Source organism: Juglans regia, chromosome 10 (genome assembly GCF_001411555.2).
Source record: "Juglans regia cultivar Chandler chromosome 10, Walnut 2.0, whole genome shotgun sequence".
Taxonomy (NCBI): Eukaryota; Viridiplantae; Streptophyta; class Magnoliopsida; order Fagales; family Juglandaceae; genus Juglans; species Juglans regia.
This window is the reverse complement of record NC_049910.1, coordinates 17,554,746-17,577,458: the sequence shown is the minus strand read 5'-3', so window position 1 is coordinate 17,577,458 and position 22,713 is coordinate 17,554,746. Positions and strand designations below refer to the sequence as shown.

The 22,713-nt window shown below is 38.2% G+C and overlaps 1 protein-coding gene across 2 annotated transcripts; it reads left to right on the top strand.

Moving 5' to 3' along the window:
* Positions 1 to 1,274: 1,274 nt before the first annotated feature.
* On the top strand, positions 1,275 to 22,713 carry LOC108993877 (U1 small nuclear ribonucleoprotein A). 2 transcript variants are annotated; one of them, XM_018968917.2, is made up of 10 exons: positions 1,275 to 1,704; positions 9,372 to 9,434; positions 18,675 to 18,759; positions 18,862 to 18,930; positions 19,181 to 19,253; positions 19,468 to 19,516; positions 20,401 to 20,522; positions 20,614 to 20,683; positions 22,324 to 22,409; positions 22,492 to 22,713. In XM_018968917.2, exons 1-10 carry the CDS (start codon positions 1,360 to 1,362, stop codon positions 22,532 to 22,534), a joined length of 1,005 nt encoding a protein of 334 aa, XP_018824462.1. In that variant the 5' UTR covers positions 1,275 to 1,359; the 3' UTR covers positions 22,535 to 22,713. The 2 variants fall into 2 exon arrangements, with proteins under 2 accessions (XP_018824462.1, XP_018824461.1); XM_018968916.2 differs by having other exon boundaries at positions 19,178 to 19,253.

Sequence of the window (22,713 nt, the reverse complement as noted above, 5' to 3'; positions counted from 1 at the left end):
AAATTTTATGTTATTAGATTATTAGACATGAATAATAAGATTTTAAAATTTGATGTTATATTAATAAGCAATTTAACAATATAATATCTATAATATAATTTAGAAAAAAAAATATATAATATAAAAAACAGTTCTATATAATTTAAAAAGCAAAAATATATATACATATATGAACCGTTCGGTCTAGTCTTATAAAAAAGCAAAACCAAAACAGGATTGATTTTGAACCGGTTTTGCAAAATTGGAACTGGTTTTATATCGGACACTGGTTTGGTGCGGTCTGTTTGGTTCATCAGTTTTTCGATTTTTTTAGCCTTAAAATCTAGTATCTGCATTCTCTGCTTGTACCCGCCTACATGTATGGGATGGGCAAGTAGGGAATCCAATTATCGGCCCGGTAGAATTGGGTAGTTGTTCGTATGAATAGTCTTGGCCCCATTTAATTGTTGAAATGGTTTTAATCCATCTCATCTCATCTCATCCTAATATTCAAACACTATTAAAAAATAAAAAAATTTTTAATTTTAGATTTTCAATTTTTTTATCTAATAATTACCTAATGATTACAACTTTCTCAAACTTTCAAACAAAACACAAAAACTAATTCAACATTTTCAAATTTTAAAACAAAAATAAAAATAAAAAATAAAATTATAACAATATTTTAACTTTATAATATTTTTATTTAATTTTTTTCTCTCATTTTCTAAAATTTCATAAAACATATTAATACAAATCATTCACTACTATTTATAAACTATTTCACTACTATTAAAATATTTTTTATAACATCTCATCTCAATATTCCATTTTATAAAAAATTTTTGCTGTACCATTCCCTTATTAGAAAATATAGAGCATGTATGGAATGTTTTGAAGTAGTTTTCATCTCATGTTATCTTATTTCCTTATCAAATATCACTCAAATATAAATACATTCAGATTAATCATTGTAAAATTTTTAAATTAATTGTTATAAATTTTCCAAACTTTTAAGTAAAAATTAAAAAATAATTCAACTTTTTTAAATTTTAAAATAAAAATTATATTAAAAAATTATATTCTTTTAAATTTTAGAATATTTTTTATTCAATTTTTTTTTTCATTTTTCAAAATCTCATATCACCAAATATAACTCAAACTATCTTACTATGATTTATAAATTATTTTATTCCTATTTACAAAATTTTTATTTAATGTAATTGCCAACCATTCCTTTTGAAATATGTTGATTGTAATTTATCCCTAAAAAATTACCCTTTTTAGCCATTTAGACAGAATAACAGATCGGAATATGATAGGGCAATAGACCAACAAAATCTAGGGCACGATCTTCCAATCGCGTCCCAAGCTCCCAAAATGGACGAAATGGCCGCCTACTACCAACATCCCCACTACCCCTACTATCAACCACCGCCACCGGCTCCTCCTACTCAACTTGGCGCGCCACCGATACATTCTCATACGGCGGAGGCGCCACCGCTACATCACAACCACCTGGTTCAGCCATATCTCACTCACCCGCAGCCACCTTACGGTTCCTACGCGCCTCCTCTTGTCCTTCAGGCTTCGCACGACGAGGTCAGAACCCTTTTCGTCGCTGGGCTCCCGGAGGATGTGAAGGCCCGCGAAATCTACAATCTGTTTCGGGAGTTCCCGGGTTATGAGTCTTCGCATCTTCGGACCCCGACCGAAACGTCTCAGGTATTTGATTTAGCTGCAGATCTTTTTTTTTTTTTCTTTTCTGTAATGTGAATTTCAAGTTAATTCTCGTTTCTATGCATGATTTTAATGCATCATATATTTTGCTAATTTGGTGAATGGCTTGTGTCAAATTTTCATAACCTAAAGATTGTTTGGGGGGGGGAATCTCATAGGTCCCTGTATGAAATAAATATGGATGGAATAAAAAGATAGAAAAGAGATAATTCTCCACTTGGGGCGCCGTGGGTAGGAACAGTTTAGATTTCTAAACACCCTGGTAACTTATACTACAATCCTACAGAACCGCCACCTACACCACTACATAACTTATCTAGTTTCCATGTACATAAATGATCACACAAATTTAATAGTTACATAATAATTACTGGTCTACTTAATAACTACTGCCCATGATCTGAAACTTGCAAGTAACTGCTCTCCATTACATATTAACTGCTATTTCTCCATGTCAACACGATTCTGGAAGCTTTGGGGTCTATCAGAAGCTAAGTTGAAGGTATTCGATGAATGGAGCTGTGTTGTCTCAGCTTAATGAGTGTATTATTGGGTTGCCATGGGAGTGAGTAAACTTGTATTTCTGAGGGTTTATTTTCTTAGCTGGCCTACTGGGCACTTTGGGAGTTACTTGTCACAAATCTGATAATGCAGCTTAGGCTGATGGGCGTGTAGTTTTCTTGCTGCTTCCATGAAAGAAAACTAGGATCAGTTGGTTTGCAATAAGCTAAGAAAGAAGATTGACATTGCGCATTACAATGTTGAACAAATAATGATCATGAAAAACTTATGCTTTTGCCATTACAAGCTGCGTCTAATGAATTTTAGTGTTGCTTATTTTCTAGCTTGAGAAGCTCATTCCTTCATTGTTGAGTATGAGCCATTGAAAATAAGGTTAACAGTTCATCTGGGAGAGAGGAAGTGCAAGGGGAAAGGAAGGAATGGAATGGTGGATTTTTGGAAAGATGAAAAGAATAGGGGGAGTGAATCAAACTTTTACATTCCCTCTGCAAAACATCTCATTCCTATCATCAACCAGAGTAATTCATGGTGGGGGATGGCTCTAAGATACGCTTTTGGCATGATGTTTGGTGTGGGGATCAATCATTGAGAAGTATTTTCCCAATTCTTTATAGAATCACTTGCATGAAGGAGTCATATGTGGCTGAAATTTATTATCCTTGGTATGATCTATCATTCTATGACAAATTGTACGCATGTATGGTGGATCAAAAAGTGTTGATATGTTACTTTTGACCCCAGCTAAGAGGTGTTTATGAAGTGGTCTTTCTATAAGATGCTATGTAATCATGCCAAAGGAACCTTTCCCATGGGAGCTTATTTGGAAGAATAAGGCCCCTCCAAAGGTGGCTTTCTTCACATGGACAGCGGCTTGAAGGAAAAACCTTACCTTGGATATGATAGTGGTCAACCGGTGCTGCATGTGTAGAAGAAATGAGGAGACCATGGATCAACTACTTTAACACTACCCATTCCTTTCCAGCCGTAGGCACCACATCAAACATAAATGTATCATATTCCAAATAGCAGCAATGCGGTGACTACCCATAAATCCTTACCAACAAGCAAGGAGATCCACCACCCTCTTAGGCATCACCCAAGCAATACCCGACCTGTTGAAAATCTTGGCCACCTCACAATGCAAAAACAAATGATCATCTGATTCACTAACTTTTTTACACAAATAGTACCAGTCTAAACAGATTTACTACGCTTTCTCAAATTATCCATTGTCAATATCTTCCCAAGGACACCAACCGGCAGAAAAAAGCAACTTTACTGGGCAACTTGGATCTCCAAATAGACTTCCAAGGGAATTGGTTGATACAATGCCAAGTTAGCGTTTTATAATAAGAGCTGATAGTAAAAATGGAATTTTCAGTATGTTTTTATAGCAATCTGTCCTCCCTTCCCTCCCAATTTTCATATTATACAACCTACTGAAAAAAACTGAAACAACGGGCACTTCCCAATCATGAACATCTCTAATAAATCTCACATTCCATTGGAACGAGAAAAAAAAAAGGACTGGCGAGGTACTGACTTGGCCAGGCCGTGGAATTTTAAAAAACTCTTGCAGAAGAAATCAAAGAGGTATCAGCCACTGTAGCTTCTTTGCCCCTTGCAATCCTAAAGAGGAAGGGAAATCATTCTTAAGAGCCAAGTCCCCACACCAAAGATCATGTCAAAACCGAATCCTATCTCCTCCACCCGCCTTAAACAAAACATGGTTGAGAAATTCCCCCCAGCCATTCCGAATATATTTCCACAAACCCATACCATACACACTTCTTACTTTGTTAGAACACCAACTCCCCCAAGCCATCCCGTATTTAGCATTGATAATATTTCTCCACAATGCATCCCTCTCTAAATGATACCTCCAAAGCCATTTCCCAAGGAGAGCTTTGTTAAAACACCTCAAATTGCAAATCCCCATTCCTCCACAAGCATCCGATGAACAAACTTTATCCCGACATACGAAATGGAACATCCTATATTCACCAACGCCCCACAAAAAATTACGGAAGATTCTCTCAATTCTACAAGCCACCCCAATGGGCAAAGGAAAAAGGGAAAGAAAAAGGAAGATTAGATAATGTACTTTTAATCTGAGTAATTCTTCCCCCTTTGGACAAATAAATCATTTTCCAACCAGCCAATCTTCTCTCTATTTTCTTGATCACTCCATCCCAAATCGATGAAGATTTATAAGGAGCGCCCAAGGGAAGGCCTAGATATCTGATAGGGAGGGATGAGATCTTGCGCCCAAGAGAATGTTCGTTGGGAGAATTTTGAGAGTTTTTCTTTCTAACTCTATGTCTTTGGGCAAATGTTCATGTATTGAATGGGGATAATCTACATGATTTTCTTTTATCTTTTCCTAGTTCCTAGTTTCTAGCTTGTATTTAGGTGTTTCTGCTTGTATACTCCCTATGTACTTTGGGCTATACCTATTTACTTGCCTTAATAAAACTTCTTAATTACTTATAAAAAAAAACATTGTGAGGTTGTGAACATTTTATGTAGCATGTTCTTCAATCACATTGGGATTATGTGGCAATTGCCTTTAAAGGTCGTGAAGTTGTTAACATGTTGGAATGGACAGTTTGGTTGCCATTTGTATGTTTCATTATGCAGGATGGTCCTATTGTGCGTGCTATGGTGCATATGGAGAGAAAAAAACTGTTGTAAATTTGAGGGTAGCAAAAGATTGGTGTCGGAGTTAAAGTATTATGTTTTAAACACTTGGTATCAGTGGAAAGAAACCCATTATGATGTTCACTTTTTTATTCCTAGTTTTTAGGACTTTATAGCTCTTTCCCACTTTGTTGTCTGAGTAAGTTAATATATACTTCATGATTCTAGGATAATACCCCTTTCTTATTAACAAAATTTGTCCTACTTATCAAAAAATAAAAATAAAAATGAACCCTATCGAATGAGAGTGAATGTAAATAAAAATATAAAATTACATATTCCTCTCCTTTCCATACCTTTCCTTTATAAGCTCCCAAACACATTATAACGCTTTTTTATAAGTAAAAATATTATATATATCAATAGGAGTAACTAAGTGCACTGGACGTATACAAGAAAACACCTAGCCTATACTTGCTAGCCCCAAATGACCCAAAAAGCCCATGAAAATTAGAAATCTATCCAAAATACATCAAGCCCGAATTGTAATAGAACACATCTCCCCAACCCCCACCCCCACCCCCTGTAAGACTAAGGCCTCGTTTGGTTACGCAGTTCAGATGAGATATTTTGTTGAAAATTGAATAAAATATTGTTATAATATAATTTTTAATATTATTATTGTTTTGGGATTTAAAAAAAATGAATTGTTTATTATATTTTGTGTGTGAGTTTGAGAAAGTTGTAATGATGAGATGATATGAGATGAGATAGGTTTGTGTATCCAAACCGAGCCTAATACTCCACCCGAAACTCCCTCTACAAGGACGTCTTCATAATGCCCTCCATTTCGTCATCCTTTGACTTGAGCTACCTCCCTTAGCATCATAGTTGATTGCCTAAGAAAGACGCTTTAACTCTTTGTTTTTTTTAAAACTTGATTTGGTTTCAAGCAAGTGGCCTGCCTCTATCGAAGTGAGTAGTGCTTTAAATTGGTTTTCACATCCTCCGTATGAAAGCCCCACAATATGCTGAATCTCATTAACCTTATGTAGAACCCAATATGATGGTGAATCTGCTATGTTGTTTGTCGGAGGAAGAGAAACCAGGGGATCAACTTTATCCCCAAACACAGTTCCCAACTGCTCTCCCAACCCTAGACGTTCCTCCTCACAACACCAATGATAAACACGTAATTTCCTCCCCTTAGTATCATTCATTCAAATCCCGAACCTCCTCAACAACTATATTGTTGTTGTCACCATTATAGGTTCCTTCACCTCTCGCATAGATGTCGTCGATAACATTTCTTGTAGGTGCTCCACCCCCTGACGACCCTTTCTGTGCCACTTTGTCAGACCCTACTACTCCCTCTGGAGGCATAGATCAAGTAGGGGGAGCACTACCTTTTGTTATCCCATTTTCATCTTCTAAAATAAGCTCGTCTGCTTCTTCCAAAGTACTCAAAATCCTGGAAGGACCCCATCTTCAACTGAAAGTGAACCCTGGAAAAATGTACCAACCCCAATTGCAATTGGTGAATGAGGGCAGTCAGACGGCAAACCGGTGTGAACAATTATGCCGGCATCCGACGACCCTATCTGTGACAGTGTCGAAGTGCCCTGTTGAGCCCAGCCCACCCCCCCCCGGTGTCCAATTTCAACCCCCCACCCAAACCCATGACCAAGTCCAACCCTTATCCACATTAATCATAAGATTTCTCATATACTCCATAACTCCTGTCAATTGAGCTTTAACAACCCTCAAGACCCCCTCCACTTCTCCCACATTAGAATGTTAAAGCTCTAATCCTTTCCTGTTCATTCCTTTTAATCTTAATTTATTCTTTCTTTTCCATTTATTTAAACTTTCAATTCCTCAATAGGAAGTAGAGTCTATTCAAGCAGTTTAGGATTGTGGTTTTATTACTTCACCTTATTTATGTTAGGCTGTATTCTCTCCAATTAAGATTGGGTGGGGAATACAAGATGCGTTGGAGCATATTGCAAGTGAAGTCCTCTGCTTGGATGGCTGCACTTGGTAAGACCCTTCCTTTGGGATTTTTTTATAAGTATTAATTATTTATTAATAAGCGCAAAGGCTAAAGATGCCCTAAAATCATGTAGTCTAGGCCATTAAAGTCTATGGAGGCAGTCCAAGATAGAAGAGTACTGATAAAATAAATTTATGAGCTCCTGCATTGTCCTTTCTTAGTCCTCAATTCCTTTTCTTCCAAATGCACCAAGGCAAGTAGGAACCACCTTCCACACATCTGCAATTTGTTGGCCACCCCCTAATCCTCTCCAAGAAGAAAATTGATCTACAACTCTGTTGGGCATGACCCAAGCTAAACCAATCCAACTTAAAAAGTTACTCCACATGGCACTTACAGTTTTGTAATGAAGTAAAAGATTAGCAACTGACTCCGCACTTCTCTTACTCGTACAACAATTGATTATCACCATACGTCTCTTAAATTTTCCGTGGTAATAATCTTTCCTATTGAACGCTAAACATCCCATTTTTGGACAGGACCCAGAGAATCGTGTCTTCACTTTTGCTTGTTAATCTAGTGGAATACAACATATTAAAATACTCGCTAAATGCATCCACCTTCTTATCTTGAGCTGCACTGATGGAGCTTATATTCCATCGAAGAGAGTCACTACTACAAATTATCTGCTATTGAAGCCTCCTTAGAGCGAGCAGATGCTGTTGGGAAAATCTGATCCTGGAGCCATCTCCACCTCAAGTCTTGTGGGCAAGCTTCCCTCATTTTTTCCTTATATTATTCCATATTCTAACCTCATGGGGTCCTTGTGGACCTTCATTTGAACACCGCCCACTCCACATGCATCCATTTATAATCCACTACTACTCTCCACCACTTCTCTCTCTAGTTCTGGCAATGCCAAAGACACTTTTTTCAATAATAATGGATGGTTAAACATGAGCATAGTCTGAAACCCCAAACCACCCTCAGTAATCGGAGAGCAAATCTTGGCCTAGCTCACTAAATGATGTTTTGCCACTTCCCCTGAACCTCCCCAAAGGAAATTCCGCTGTGAAGTGGAGGGAAAGATATGCAATTTGTGGGCAAATTCGTCAAAGTACTTTTATCAATGTAATCCTGCCTCCACTGGATAGATACATCCTCTTCCAGTCAGCCAGCTGACGTTCAATCTCCTCAAAAACTTCATCCCAAATTGTCTTTGCTTTGAACGTAACTGCCAAGGGAAGGCCAAGATACTTCATGGGTAAGAAAGATGCCCTGCTCTCCAAAGTATCCGCCAATCTCTCCACACTTTCAACATGGCCCACCGGAACTAACTCCGATTTAGCCAAATTAATCTTCAAACAGCTTCAAAAACATAAGAATATAGCTCCCAAAGGTAATGTGGACACCATTGTTTCATTTGCACATTGAAGATGATTTAGGTGAAGCTCCCCAACATTTATATTCCTCACAGAAAAACCTGAAATAAATCCCCTTCAGTAGACATTAATAACATCCTGCTGAGTGCCTCCATAACTATGATAACAAGCAAAGGAAGCGACACATCATACTTATAAAAAAGGAAGCGACAAGTCATGGTGGTAGAATGTGGTGTGCGTGTAAGCAAGATGGGGAGTCTCTGGATATGTTTTATTGCATTGTGATGTAGCTAGCACATGAGTTGTTCTCAACTTGTTCTAGCTTGTTGGATAATGCTTAGAAGGGTGGTGGTATATGATATATCTCTTTGCATGCTACATGGGGTGATTTGTGACCCAGCATGGTGAGACCTTGTGGAAGATGATTCCGAGTTGCTTGATCTGGTGCATATGGAGGAACATTAAGGACCAAATTCGAATGCATAGCAAGAAACATTGAAGACCTCAAGGCTCTCTTTTTTGGTCTCTCGAGATTTACTTTCTAGGACTTTCTTGCTCTTTTCTCTCTCTTTTTCTCAATAGCTGAATTTGTTATATACCCGCCGTGTACTTCGATTATGCCTCTCTTACATTTCTTGATCATTAATAAAATTCATCTTATATATATATATATTTTATAAGTAATCAAGATGTATTAATAAAAGAATGGGCAAAGCCAAGTCAGAGCAATATCACCTTAGAAATAGTTAAGATGAGAATCTGCTTCAACATAAGAAATTCAGAACCTAAGTTGGCAGATAATATAAAGTAGGGTTAATATGATAATAATTGAGTAAGCTTTTCAAGTGACTTTTCTCTTCTGACTGTTTCTTTGGTTAGGTGAGAGTTGACTACCAATGTTCAGTGGGTAGCTTGTCATCAAAATAATTGAAGTTGTTGTGCTCATGGAACATCATTTTTCACCTCATCTAACCATGTCATGGCTGTTTCAACTTATTAAAAAAAAATTGAAGATGTGGATGTTTCATTAATCTCTTCAAGTCATGCTTATCTGTTTCTTAATTGTATCGAACTCCTCATGTGTCATGTTCTGACATGATTTTGGGATGTGACAGCCATTCGCTTTTGCCGTATTCTCAGATCAGCAGTCTGCAATTGTGGCTATGCATGGACTGAATGTAAGACTATCACACCACATTGACTTGTCCATTTAGTAGTTGGAAATTGGCATACAAAGTGGATCATTATGTTATAGCATCATTTGATTTCTTTGTATGATGTAATGCTGTCCTGATATTTCAGGGTTACAAATGCATATTGAAAGATTATGCAAAATTTATATTACATTCAAGTGAAGAAACACTCGGAACCCAATGTGGATGTTCAAAACATTAATACAATATTATATATCTTTAATGAAGAGGACTATACCCCAATTTTATTAGAAACCTTCACTTATGGTAGATGGATGTCGTGGTTTCAAGAAAAACTTTATGTAAAAGACAAGAAACACGGATCCTATATAACCAACTATACAACCTGCAAAATACATTGAAACGATACAACTATACAAAATGACTACAAAGCTAAACCATTAACTCTAAAGATGGTAAGAGAAAAAATAAAGTTCACTATCTATGTAGGTATTTAAACCTTATGTACATGGGCCATAGCTATAGACTTTAATGGCCTTGATTTGCATGACTTCCTTGTCTCTTTTGATTCCACATAGATAGAGCGTACCTTTGTATATCTTCTTGTGTACTTGGGCTATACCTATCATTACTTAATAAAATCGTTTACTTGTAAAAAAAAAAAAAAAATTAAATCTTTGTACTTATCAAAAAAAAAAATCTTTGTAATTCAGCAGCATGCATTTGTAATTCCCCCAAAGCCATTTTAGGTAATTGAGAAGTAAGAAAATAAGAATCTGAAATCCCTGCTGGGGCATAAGCATCTGAAATCCCTGCAGCCCCTGATTTGGTTAAATGATCTGCTACAAGATTACCTTCACTGTATGTATGTTGAATAGACAATGTCAACACTTGTTGAAATGAAAGAATATCATCCCATAAGCTATAATACTGCCATGGAGGGGAAGCTGAATGCAGGAACCAATGGACTATAACACATCAAGTAATCAGGAAATCCTATTTGTACGTGTTTCAAAGCCATCAACTCTGTGAAGGTGTTAGTGCCAACCCCAAAATGGAGAGAAAAGCCAAAAATAAAAGCACCATTGTTAGAATGAAGAATACCCCCACAACCTGCCATACCAGGATTCCCAAAGGCCAACTATCAATGTTGAATTTGAGCATCACATGTGAAGGAGGTGGCCAGCAAACTAAAACAGGTCTTTACATCTAACCTGAATGGAATTTAAGCTCAAAGTCCTCAAGGAAAATTTTGAACTAAATCTCCTAAGCTGTGATGGCTTAACAAATGCATTAATTTAGAAAAGCCAGCTTGTAATCTTATGAATAACTGCAGAAAATACTGGCTTCTTTTCATTAAAGCAGTGCGCATTCCTAGATAACAATATTTCCCGTATAATGAGTAAGGGAGTTCTGGAAGCAAGTGGAGAAATTTTAGCTTTCCTGTGATTAGTCATCCGCCATCTTGATAACCTTCCTTCCAATGAAATTCCGGTGAAGATGGAAATAACAAAAAGGGCAGCATAGTGTCTCTCCATACAGCTGAGGCTAATTCCCCCTTCATCATTTGATGAACGGGAGTTAGTCTCAGTACTTGCATTACTCTTGCAGCAGAAACACTTTGAAGCTAAAGGAATACCACAAATCTTAACAGAGCTGAATCAACTGGCACAACATCAACACATCCAACTAAAAACAGAGATTTTTTGAGGAACTAATGGATTCCATAGAACTTTTGCCAAATGAAAATCTGGGTGTGCCAATTGTATAATCTGCCATGCAAATTTGACATAAAAAGTCCCATCTGTAGTGTTTCCAAATTCTCTGATCAATGCCAGGCCTTGAAGATTACTGAAAATTTGGAAATTTCTTGTGCTAAAGCAGGACCTGCAGTCTTTATCATAGAGAAACTTCAGCTAGAGCCCACTATTAGATCTTTGAGCAAAAGGTGATGATGAGTAACTGTAAAACCTTTGTGCATAAGAGAGCCATCTCCACATCAATTTTCGGCGCACAGATTAATGATCCCCTCTCTGATCTTCTAGGTTCTTCAGCTAAGATGAGAGGTAGAAATCTACCAATAGATTTCCAAAGGGAGGAATGAGAAGCTCGGACCTTTGGCTGAGAGATTTCATGCGAGTAGGTCATACTCTTTTTTTTTTAATACCGATAAACAAGATTTTATTGATAAAAAAAATAGGCAAAAGCCCAAGTATACGGGACATATACAAGAGCAATGCCTATGCGTGCTTAGTTTAGGGATACAAGGAATTCATGAAATGACAAGCCATTAAAATCAATTACAATCGACCAATGGAGTAAAGTATTGAAAAATAGACTTCTAAGCTCTTATGTTGATCGTGCTTGATCTTCAAAACTTCTTTTGTTTCTCTCCCTCCAAATACACCACCATAAACATTGGAACCATCTTCCAAATAGAGGTAATTTGAGAGTTACCCTGAATGGCTTTCCAAGAAGCTAGGAGGTCCACTATCCGTCTTGACATCACCCAAGCTAATCCCACCCGAGCAAAAACATCATTCCATAATGTCCTAGCAATCTCACAATGAAGTAGTAGATGGTCAACCGACTCTCCACTCTTTTTACTCATACAACACTAATCCAAGACTATGATTCGACGTCTCCTTAGATTGTCTAGAGTAAGGATCTTCCCCAAGCCGTCCATACAAAAAACTTTGCCTTTATGGGCACTTTTGTCTTCCAAATACTTTTTTTTTTTTATAAGTAAAAATATTATATATATATATATATCAAAATGAGGAACTAAATACATTGATGTATACAAGAGAACACCTTGCCCATAATAGAAAACTCCTAATAACCCAAAAAGCTAGTGAAAAACAACCCAAAATACACCAAGCCCGACCATTGTTTTAAATACCATACTGTACTAGTTGATACGACCGGTATATGCGTACTGGCCATTGGTCCGGTACAGGTATTACATATATTTCGTACCGGCCCAAATACCGACCTTACCGGCCAATATTTCGGCCTTTAATTTTTTATTTTATTTTTTTCATTTTTTCAAACTACAAGTTCATTTTTTGACCCTCAATTTAGACTAGGCTATTTATAATTTATATATATGTATTTATATATAATTTATTCATATATAGACTATTATTTTAGAATATAATTTTTGTATATATATAATTTATTCACATATCGACTATCCCGAAATAGCATATGAAACGGTACCGGTACCAAAATATTTCGTTCCAGTGCCTTGACCAGTACTGTATTGAAAACTGAGCTCGACCCCAACTCCTTGCTTCCTGTAGAACTAAAAATCTGCCCAAAACCCTACCCAAACCCTTTGTTTCCCGTCTTTATAATGCCCTCCCTTTAGACTTCCCTCTAGTTGAGCTACCACCTTTAGTGTTGTAGTTAATTGTCGAAAAAAAACGTTGTAACTCCCTGCTTTTCTTGAAACTTGATTTGGTTTCAAGTGCGTCGCTTCCCTCAATCGCAGTAATTAGTTCTTTAAATTGATCTTCACATCCTCCATGTGAAATTTTCACGAATTGTTGAATCTCGTTAACTTTAGGTAGAATCTAATCTGCTATTGGAGAAAGAGAGACCAAGGGAGCCACAATATCCCCAACCATAGTATTCAGTTGCACTCTCGACTCTAGGCATTCCTTTATGCAAGGCACCAAAGCCAAATCCATATTCAAATCTCGTACCTCCTCAACAACTCCATTGGTTCTCTCCAATGGTATGACATCAAGTCCCTTCACCTTTGGTGACACTTTATGTGCAACTTCAGTGGATCCCTTCACCAATGTATGACACCATTTTCCTTCAACTCCGACGAGGGAGTCATAGTTTCTTCGGGTACAGAAGTCACCTAAGGCAAATGACATTCTATTACAGATGTCTCTACTCCGATACACGACATAGAACCCACTTCAAATAACCTAGATTTCCTTTTGACCCGTCATATTCTTCTGGATCGGTTATAGGAGGGCTGAATCCGATTTTCCGTTTTCCTTTATCTAAGTTTAAAGGATTCGGGCCTATCTTAGTCTTGTTCCTTACAACCTTGTTGCCTCCAGTTGAAAGCAGATCTATTTTCGTAGACAAAAATGCTATCGTTGTCTTCAATTCGACAAGTTGGGTTTCCATCTCCTTTAAAGAATTATGCATCGCGACTAGCTGGTTCTAAGGCGTGATCTGTAAACCACTAACATCATTCCCCTCACTATGAACCCCCGAATCATGACCGGTCTTCAAAGCTGCCACATATGATCGCCTCGCCACCTTGGATATACTTGGGTCTTTATGATTCACCTCCAAGTTGATGTTCTCATTCCTCTTTTGGTTTTCCTTCTTTGACCCATCAGCAAAAAGCATATCCGCAGCTCTGCATAATTCCACAACAAATTTCTCCCAACCCAGACCTTCATACCCTACAGGAATGACTATAACACTCACCAGCCACAGCTGTGGCTGATTCATATTTATTCTCTAATAACATGCTGAATTGGAATGTGGAATTTACTTGAGATTTATAGGACTGAGAAGTGAGTGAAGCTGCTGATTTCTTTGTTAAACTTTATGAGTTGAAGATTGATCTGATCAGGGAGGACAAGATGTAGTGGGTTCATGGTAAGTTTAGATTCTCGGTGAATTCCTATTACAAGGCATTAAATAGATATGATAATAATACATACCCCTGGAAATGCATTTGGAAAGCTAGAGTGCCCAGTAAAGTTGCATTTTTCTGCTGGTTGGTGTCACTAGAGAAAGCCTTAACAACTTATAATTTGAGGAAAATGGGTTTATATGTGATGGATTGGTGTTTTTTGTGCAAAAAAGATGGCGAATCAGTAAATCACTTGTTTCTTCATTGCAATATGGTGACTGCATTATGGAATGCATTATTTGCTAGAGTAGGCATTGCTTGGGTGATGCCTTTTCAAGTGGTGGATTTCTTGGCTAGTTGGCAAGGCAATGCGGGATTTGGAGGCAATAAAGCTGAATGGAGGATAATTCCTTGTGTGTTTGTTCTGGTGCCTTTGGTTGGAGAAAAATGGGAGGTGCTTCGAAAATTGTGAACGCACAATGGGGGACTTTTGGGATTTTTTCTTTAGCACTTTAAATTTTTGGGTGAATAATCTAGTGAAGGACATGAATATCTTGTAATGCTTTTCATTTTCACTTTGCTTTAGTTTGTATCTAGGTGTATTCTCATGTATACTCCCGGTGTACTTAGGCTATACCTATTTACTTGGAATAAAATCTCTTATTACCTATCAAAAATAAAAAATAAAATAACACTCTGCCGGCCTCCACCACCATATTCAGTGATAGTTAGAAACCTACAATGCTTGTTGGAGCATCTTTGAGCCATGAATGTTTTGTTGCCTTTGTGCAAGTGTTTTGTGAAATCCAAATTTTTCCCCGCTTGTAATAAGCTTCCATCATAGCCATCAGCCATTCTAGACCACTGCGACCCATTACTACAAATCTCCACACCCTTCTGCTCCTTTCCACAATTTTTAATGACGATCTCCATGATTCTGGCAAAAGCTCAAAAGCCTTCGATTCCACCCAAAAGCGCACCAGCTGACCCATACTGATCAAACCTTTGACTTCAGATGCAGGGGCATCCCACGCTGAAATGCATCATTCTGTCAAGTAAAAGTAGTGCGCGAAGGTGGCTGGAGTTATTAGGTTGGGAAAACAGAGCCCAAAGGCGCACTAGGTTGGTAAAAATAACCCTTCCAATCACCGGAGGATGACCGACGTCGGAGGTCCCACAATGGGGTCGCCAGAGTCCGTCGAATACGTCTGTAACGATGGCTAATGCAAAGGCTCAGGTCGCAGTTTGCCGGAGGAAGTAAGGAAAAATAGCAGAATACTCCTAGTCACCGACAAAGAACCGACGTCGGATGCCTCACAAAGGACTCGCCAGAGTTCGTCATCCAAGTTTGTGGTGGTGTTGAAAGTGCATGACGACAGTACAACACCTTCGACAGAGATGAAGTGAAAGAGCCAGTTTGCCGGCAAGGACCGACGTCGGATGGCCCTCAGCAAGGACGCTGGGGCCCGCCGGCCTCGTCTATGATGGAGGTGAGATATCACACTCCGATTGATGATGGGTAAGAGGTGGCGGCAGGTTGGTTGAGTTAGGGTTTCTCACTCATTGTTCATCCACGGGAATCGCAAGGTGTACGGAGAGATTCAAATTTTCTAACCTCTTGATGCCAACATATGTTCCAATTTTCAAATCTCCAAATACTTTTCTATGGGAAAGAATTTGTACCATGCATTGTCATGGCTTTGTAGAAAGAGCAGATTGAGAACTTCCCTATCTTAGAAGGGCACCAAAAGATCTTTTTTTTTTTTTTATTGGTAAACAAATTTTTATTTATCAAAAGAGAGACAGAGAATGCCCAAGTATATAGGACATATACATGAGCAAGTTTAAGTCTAGCTTAGGGATACAAGGAAATCATGAAAAGACCTGCCCTGAAAATCAATTACAATTGACCAATGGAGTAGAGTATTGAAAAACAAAGTTCTAAGCTCTTCCGTTGATCTCTCTTGATCTTCAAAGCATCTTGCGTTCCGCTCCCTCCAAATGCACCACCATAGACAAATAGGTAACATCTTCCATATGGAAGCAATTTGAGAGTCCCCTAATACCTCTCCAAGAGGCTAAAAAATCACCTACCCTTTCCGGCATCACCCATGCTAACCCCACCAGTGCTAAGACTTTGGTCCATACGGACATGGCAATCTCACAATGTAGTAATAGATGGTCAACGGACTCACCGCTCTTCTTCAACTCCCGCCAAGAATCAGGTGGAGTAAACTAGGTTATAGAACTCCAAAAAAGCCGCCATTTCCCAATCTTGTGCATCTCTAAGGTATGTGACATTCCATTGTGTAGTGCCATTAGAGAGTATGAAGAGGTCCACAATTGAGGCTACTTTCATGCTTTGTATGCCATAAACTTGTGAAAAAGTTTCCTTGAGCGCCATTTAGCTACACCAGCATTTTGAGGCTAAGATATTAACTTCTCCATCACCTTAATCTATTTGCCAAAACTTTGGAGAGAATCTTGTACATCCCGCCCACCTTGTTTTTTTTGGATGATAGTCACTTACCTCTACGACTCCTGGTTTTTTTGGAATGAGAGCGATAAAAGTTGATTAAGGCTTTTTTCAAACCTCCCACTTTTATGAAACTCATGAAAGACCCCCATTATGTCTTCTTTAAGCACTTCCCAACATGTTTGGAAAAAGCCATAGAGAATCCATCCGGGCCTGGAGCTTTGTCACCTTCCATGCTTTTCAAAACTCCCCTACTCTCCTTGAGCCCCAGCCGAGTCAACCACTACCAACACGTGGTCTGAAATTTCTTCCTCTCTCAAAATACACAGTTCCACTCCACTCATTGAACAAAACCCGGGCTCCTTATCCCTTCGATTTCCATGATCGGCACTATCTGTGATGAGATCAGGGTGGTTGGACGGACTTTTCTGCTTCAGAAATGATATTCGTAACTGTTGTTCTTGTCGCCCGCGCTGCCACCACGGCTGCCTGGATGTCGGCCACCGATTCGCCTTCATCGGTTGACCTTGTCTGTGATGTCCCCGACTGGAGTGATGTCGTCTCTGACGGTGTGGTTGCAGCTCTAGATGTAGACCCAATTTCGAAGAGCGGGTGACCTGGCATTTTGATCCGCCATTGCTGGATCGGATGGTCCGTTGGGTCCTTAATCTTCATTTTCCATTTCTCGGCTCACGTAGCCCACCTTTCTTCTGTGCCCAACCTATTGTCCTAAGCCCCCTTGGACCTAGCATAACGGGCTTGTCTTCCCTGTCTCGAGCCCAGCCCCATATTCTGGTTTATTTTGTGGATTAAAACGTCAAGTTGCTCCCTCAGTTCAAAAAGTTCATCTCTGATACTTAGATTAGAAACTGTTTCTGCATCCCGCCCCTTGAACAGAGCGCCTCCATCCTTTCCTGTGTAAGTACCTCTGGCTTTCAGCCCAGCAGCCATCGTCTCTCTACTATTCTTCTTATGTTATCTTCTATCTCCTTCAAAATACTCATACTGCCCTTCGTTCCCTGGTTTGGCAACCCTACACTTCTCATCTCCTCTGTTTTCCTGTCAACTCCTCTAATGGCTGGTGCTGAACAAGTGACTGCATCAGTGTATGATTTGGGGGCAACTCCTCCATTTGGAGCTTTTGTGCATAGTTGTTGTTTGAGAGTAACAAACCCACTCTAATCCTCATCACCATTTTTTCCCGCACTTCCATATATCGCACGAAGTTCCGTTGCCATCTTCCTCCAACCTTTACCATCCCCTTCTTCAGGGATTATGATGAGGCTTCTCCTTCCTCCGCCTCTGTACTGTACTATGGTCAGATATCGACCATATTCGATAAAGGACCTTTGTGCTATGTAAGCACTACTGCCTAGGCTGGATGTTCTGATAAATTCCTTATTACTTTCCGAATGAGAGCATTCATCCAAAGTCTGCACAACCCAGTTCACTGTTGGAGTATTGAGTACTAGCTCTTTAGTCACCTTTCTTCCTCTCTATGATGTGCAATGCTCGACTTCCTACCCTTGAAATCTCAAATGTCTTTCTTTGTCTCAATCAGGACTACCTTTGAGCATTCCATCCTTACAATAGTCCTAATGTCGACCAGAAAATGCTAGAGAATCACCAGCCATAGAACAATCGATTTAGCGTAGGATGTGAGAAAGAGTGTACGGAGAGAATTGTTGGAACACCTCCTACACATAAGCACTACGGTATAGACAATTTCTACGTATTGACACAAAGGTATTGATATTAAAGTGCGAATATAACTATGGCTGCTGCGCCAAAAACAATTAGGCAATGTGCTTTCTTCATAGCAACATTGGGGCAAGTTAACTAACCAAAAGCAGATCTGTGGTGACGTCGCCTATGGGCAATCTTCAATATCTTAACAGTAGTTATTACTGAAGCTTTATTCCTTGTGGCTGTAAACAATATATGACAATATTTGCCTTATATAGCTCTCGTAGGCTTCTTGTATGTTTCAAGTCATAGTAGTCTTTAGTTGTCTCTCTTGTTGAGATTGATTAATTGTACGTTTTTCAATCTTGTTTGTGCTTTTGGCAAGTTTGTTGCTATAGGAAAAATATTGGGTGGTGGCAAGGCATTATGGTGCTGTAGTTTTTAGATATGGTAACATTCAATACCTTTTTATTCATAATCTTGCTTGCAGGGCATGGTGTTCGATCTTGAGAAGGGGTCAACCCTATATATTGATCTAGCAAAATCTAATTCTAGATCCAAGCGCCCAAGAACAGGTCAACCACTAATTGATTTCTCTTTAATTTGACTATAATTTTATTGTACAGCTTAACTGTTTCAAAACTGAATTTTGTGGATTTGTTGACTATGTCAATTAGATGATGAAAGATTTGGCTCAGATAAAAAAGCTAGAGGATCTGCTTTTCCAAGGGGCACTCCTGATTCTGGTAAAGATTATTTACTAAAATTGCTTTGAGATCATGGAATAGTTCCTAAAGGTTTCCTTTTTTCCTTTTTTGCAAAATCTTATCTCAGTTTCCTGGCATACTTTATGCCATCTCTCTCTATACTTGTTTGTTAGTTGTAGTTTTTATCTGGCATCTTACTTGGAGTGCAAATTAATTGCTTAGTCACATGGAGGACACATACTTCTAAAAGCTCACATTGCACATGTTTTGCACGCTTGGGCACTAGCAGGTCTTGGCAGCATTCACATGCCTGGAATGGGTAATTCTGCTTACAACACGATTGGTTATCCATCTGCACAAAGGTCATATGCACTGCTTAAGCACATCTCTATTATGTCTAAGTGATTACTTCTAGCTCAATAATAAGCACATTTTTTATTGGTCATAATTACTTCTAGACAAGAGTTCGAGGGCTTAGTGAAAATCAGCCCTGTTTCCTGAAGTTGGGTATATAGTTTTCCCCCCCTTTAAGTTATCATTTCTAGCTCATCTAATATATATATTTTCATCTTTCAGTCCTGGAAATTTTGATGGCAGAACTGTAAATGAGACAGCTGCAAATTTGGTAAGGTTATTTTTCAACATATTTAATTTTTAAGTTATATTCAGCTCCTACAGCTTTCTTGGATTACCTATTCGGATGACATAATAATATATGCATTGTTTCATGTCTTATGTGTACTCTGTGACCTAGTAATCCTTCTTTGTTACATTTTATCGATCAAATAAAAACTGCTCTTTCTTTCATTTTGAAAAATATTTTTCACTTTCTTCTGGAGTTTGTTTTTAATCTGTGTTTTTCTTGAATACTTTGTTTTCTGGATCTGAACAAGCGTTTCTTCACTGACACCTGTATTAGTGTGTATAGTTATGTAATAAAGTGGCCCTTCTTTATGACATTGCTGATTGCTCACTGGCAGTTATGGAAAAACATAAGCAACAAAATTTTTGAAGCAGGAAATTGATTTTCCGCATTTATCCATGATTGTAGCCAAAACGTAAGGCATGAGTGCCAAGCCCAGGGGGCAGTTTCTTGTTTCCTCCCCAGGCACAGTTCACTGCCAACTAACTGGCAAATGGCCCATAAGTTTCTGTGAAAAATGATTTTATTTTGGGAAACAAGCCTGAATATTTGAACAATTTTATCATCCATATATAAGATGCCTGAATATGCTTTTAGACATTGGTCCATGTGAAAAAATTTCCATGTCAATCAAGTTATTCTGGAGACGACTTAAGTAGGCATCCTTATTTTCTTTTTAAAAGAGTTGTTTAAGTGGGTTGGTATGCAATGGATCACTAAGCAACACTTACCCATGGGGTCATTGCATATATTTTATACAGCATATCACTTGTGGATATTTGGATTCATTTTAAATTCAAAAGCATATGATTAGTACTTGCACTATTCTGTAATTCTTAGAGTTCTGGTGGTATTTCTTACAACAGCATAACCCTCCGCCGCCTGGTGTTCCACAAAATGCACAAAATGCCACCTCATGTCCAACACTTTTTGTGGCTAATTTGGGACCAACCTGTACAGAGCAAGAGCTAATTCAAGTATTTTCAAGGTTTGTAGTAGTTTGTATTATCATTTATTTTCTATCTGTGATGTCTATAGAACTTGGGTATAAATTTCTAATTATTCATTGTTTCTATCAGATGTCCTGGGTTTTTAAAATTGAAGATGCAGAACTCATATGGTGCTCCAGTTGCCTTTGTTGATTTCAAGGTACTTTTTTGCTGTCCTTTGTGATATCAGTTATAATTTCAGGGAAATTATAGTAGATTTTCTTCAACAAAGGCAAGAATGGTAACTTTATTTTTTCCTTTGTTTTTACGTTTATGTAGTAAATTTCTACTATGCACAGAGATGTTTTTTGAGCAAAAATGCACTAGTAGCTATCTTCTTTTTAATTCATAGTAAAATTGTGAACTTATATTGCATATTTACTGTTTGATGCATATACTCTTTTTATGAACGAAGCATTCTCTCTCTCTCTCTCTCTCTCACCCGCGCGCGCACACACACACATCTACATACTAGCATCTTGGTATGTGCATGCTATAAAAAAGGCTAGTGAGATTTTGAATGACAAGAGAGGGTAAGAGAGTTGTGGAAAAAGGATCAAGGTGGAGATGGGAGGGAGAAGTTGAAAAGTGGGTGGTTGATGTCAGTTAAGGAGATTGGAGGGAAATTTTCAAAAGTGGGCGGTTGGAGCCATTAATCTATCTGTATTATATACTTGTATATACAGACCTCGCATGGGCTATGTCCATATGCATGGTTTGATTAGTTGGAGATTGAAGGTTATTTTTGTTACTCATGTCATTTAGAAAGGATCTCTCTCATGGTTGCTTTGTTAGATCATGAGGGGACAGCCGAATTTATGTTGCAGTTACCCACTCTTGATACACTTTCGAGAGTGTAGCTAGCTCTGTTGTTTGGGGCTATGCCATTTTAATGATTTTCTTGTCTTTTTTTCTATTTCTATTTATAAGGGGTTTTCTTTTGTATTCTTCTTTCCACTTGGACTATGCCTTTTGCGATTTCTAATCAAGTCATCGATTATTTTTTTAAGAGGAAAAAAATAGCTATCTCAGTTGCTAGATCAATTTGGTCACTGCTACTGGCATGTTCAACGTCTGAAAATGTTCCATCACTTACTCTCTTTCCCATATCTATAGTGTAGATTTTAATTTTGGACGTTCCTAAATTACTGTACATGTTCAAAAGTATGCAAAAAGTGACGAGTTGGAATATGACATTATTTTAAAATTTCTTGTAATTAATTAATGTTTGTACTTATTAAAAATAGGTGTCAGTTTTGCTAGTTTAGGTCGCAGAAAGCAAAACCTCGGATAGTTTGAGTGCAAAATGTTTCTCTCCCATAAAAGTAGTCTCATTCTAGAGATTCTATGTAAAAAAAAAAGTGCCATCCTACTAAAGTAGCATGAATCATTGCAACAACTACAACTATGATACTCTTGACTATACAATACTTCATTGTAAATACATTCGTCACGAAAAATAGTCCAGGTTGACTAGTTTTTACCTCCACCTCTCGGTCAGAATTGGATGAGGATGCAAAGTGTATGTTCTGTAGTTTGGGGAGCAAAATGCAAAACCTCATATAGTTTGAGGGTGCAAAATATCCTTATGCCATTCATGTATCTTTAATGAAAAATTTTCAATGTAAATTTTTCTTCATTGCTTTCACATTGTATCACGTGCTTCAAATTTTAGCTGTTTTGGTTCTGGTTTTGGGGCTTCCCATCTTATTATCAGCATTGTCGCTGTGAACTTTTTGTTATTTCCATTTTGTGCTTTTGCTTTTGCAATCCTCACATTGCTTGTCTACCCATCTGAAGGATACTGCCTGTTCAAGTGGAGCTATGAATCATCTGCAGGGCACGATTTTGTACTCATCTCCAGCCGGCGAGGGCATGCGGTTACAGTATCCTTTGATAATAGCTTCATTTATAGTATTTGTTTACTCTTTTTATGGCTCCCAAGGTTTCACTTAACAAGAAATCCAGGTATGCGAAATCACGGATGGGAATGCGTAAGAAGTCGAGGTAAATTATTGCACATACATGACAAGGAGACATATGGCCATTTGGTTGTGCGTCTCGACTACCGTAATGCATATCTTACCGCAGTTTGTATCATTCCTCCTTGGTGGAATTTCCTTTTGATTATTTGCCAACCTTTTTCATATTGGTAAAATGGATGAGATGCGATTCCGTGTGATGCTACTA

Excerpts from the sequence above, each read along its gene's own strand:
- LOC108993877 (XM_018968916.2), top strand. The coding sequence starts at position 1,360 with ATGGACGAAATGGCCGCCTACTACCAACATCCCCACTACCCCTACTAT. Across the intron at positions 1,705-9,371 it reads CCCCGACCGAAACGTCTCAG|CCATTCGCTTTTGCCGTATT; the intron begins GTATTTGATTTA and ends GGGATGTGACAG. Across the intron at positions 22,410-22,491 it reads GGCGAGGGCATGCGGTTACA|GTATGCGAAATCACGGATGG; the intron begins GTATCCTTTGAT and ends CAAGAAATCCAG.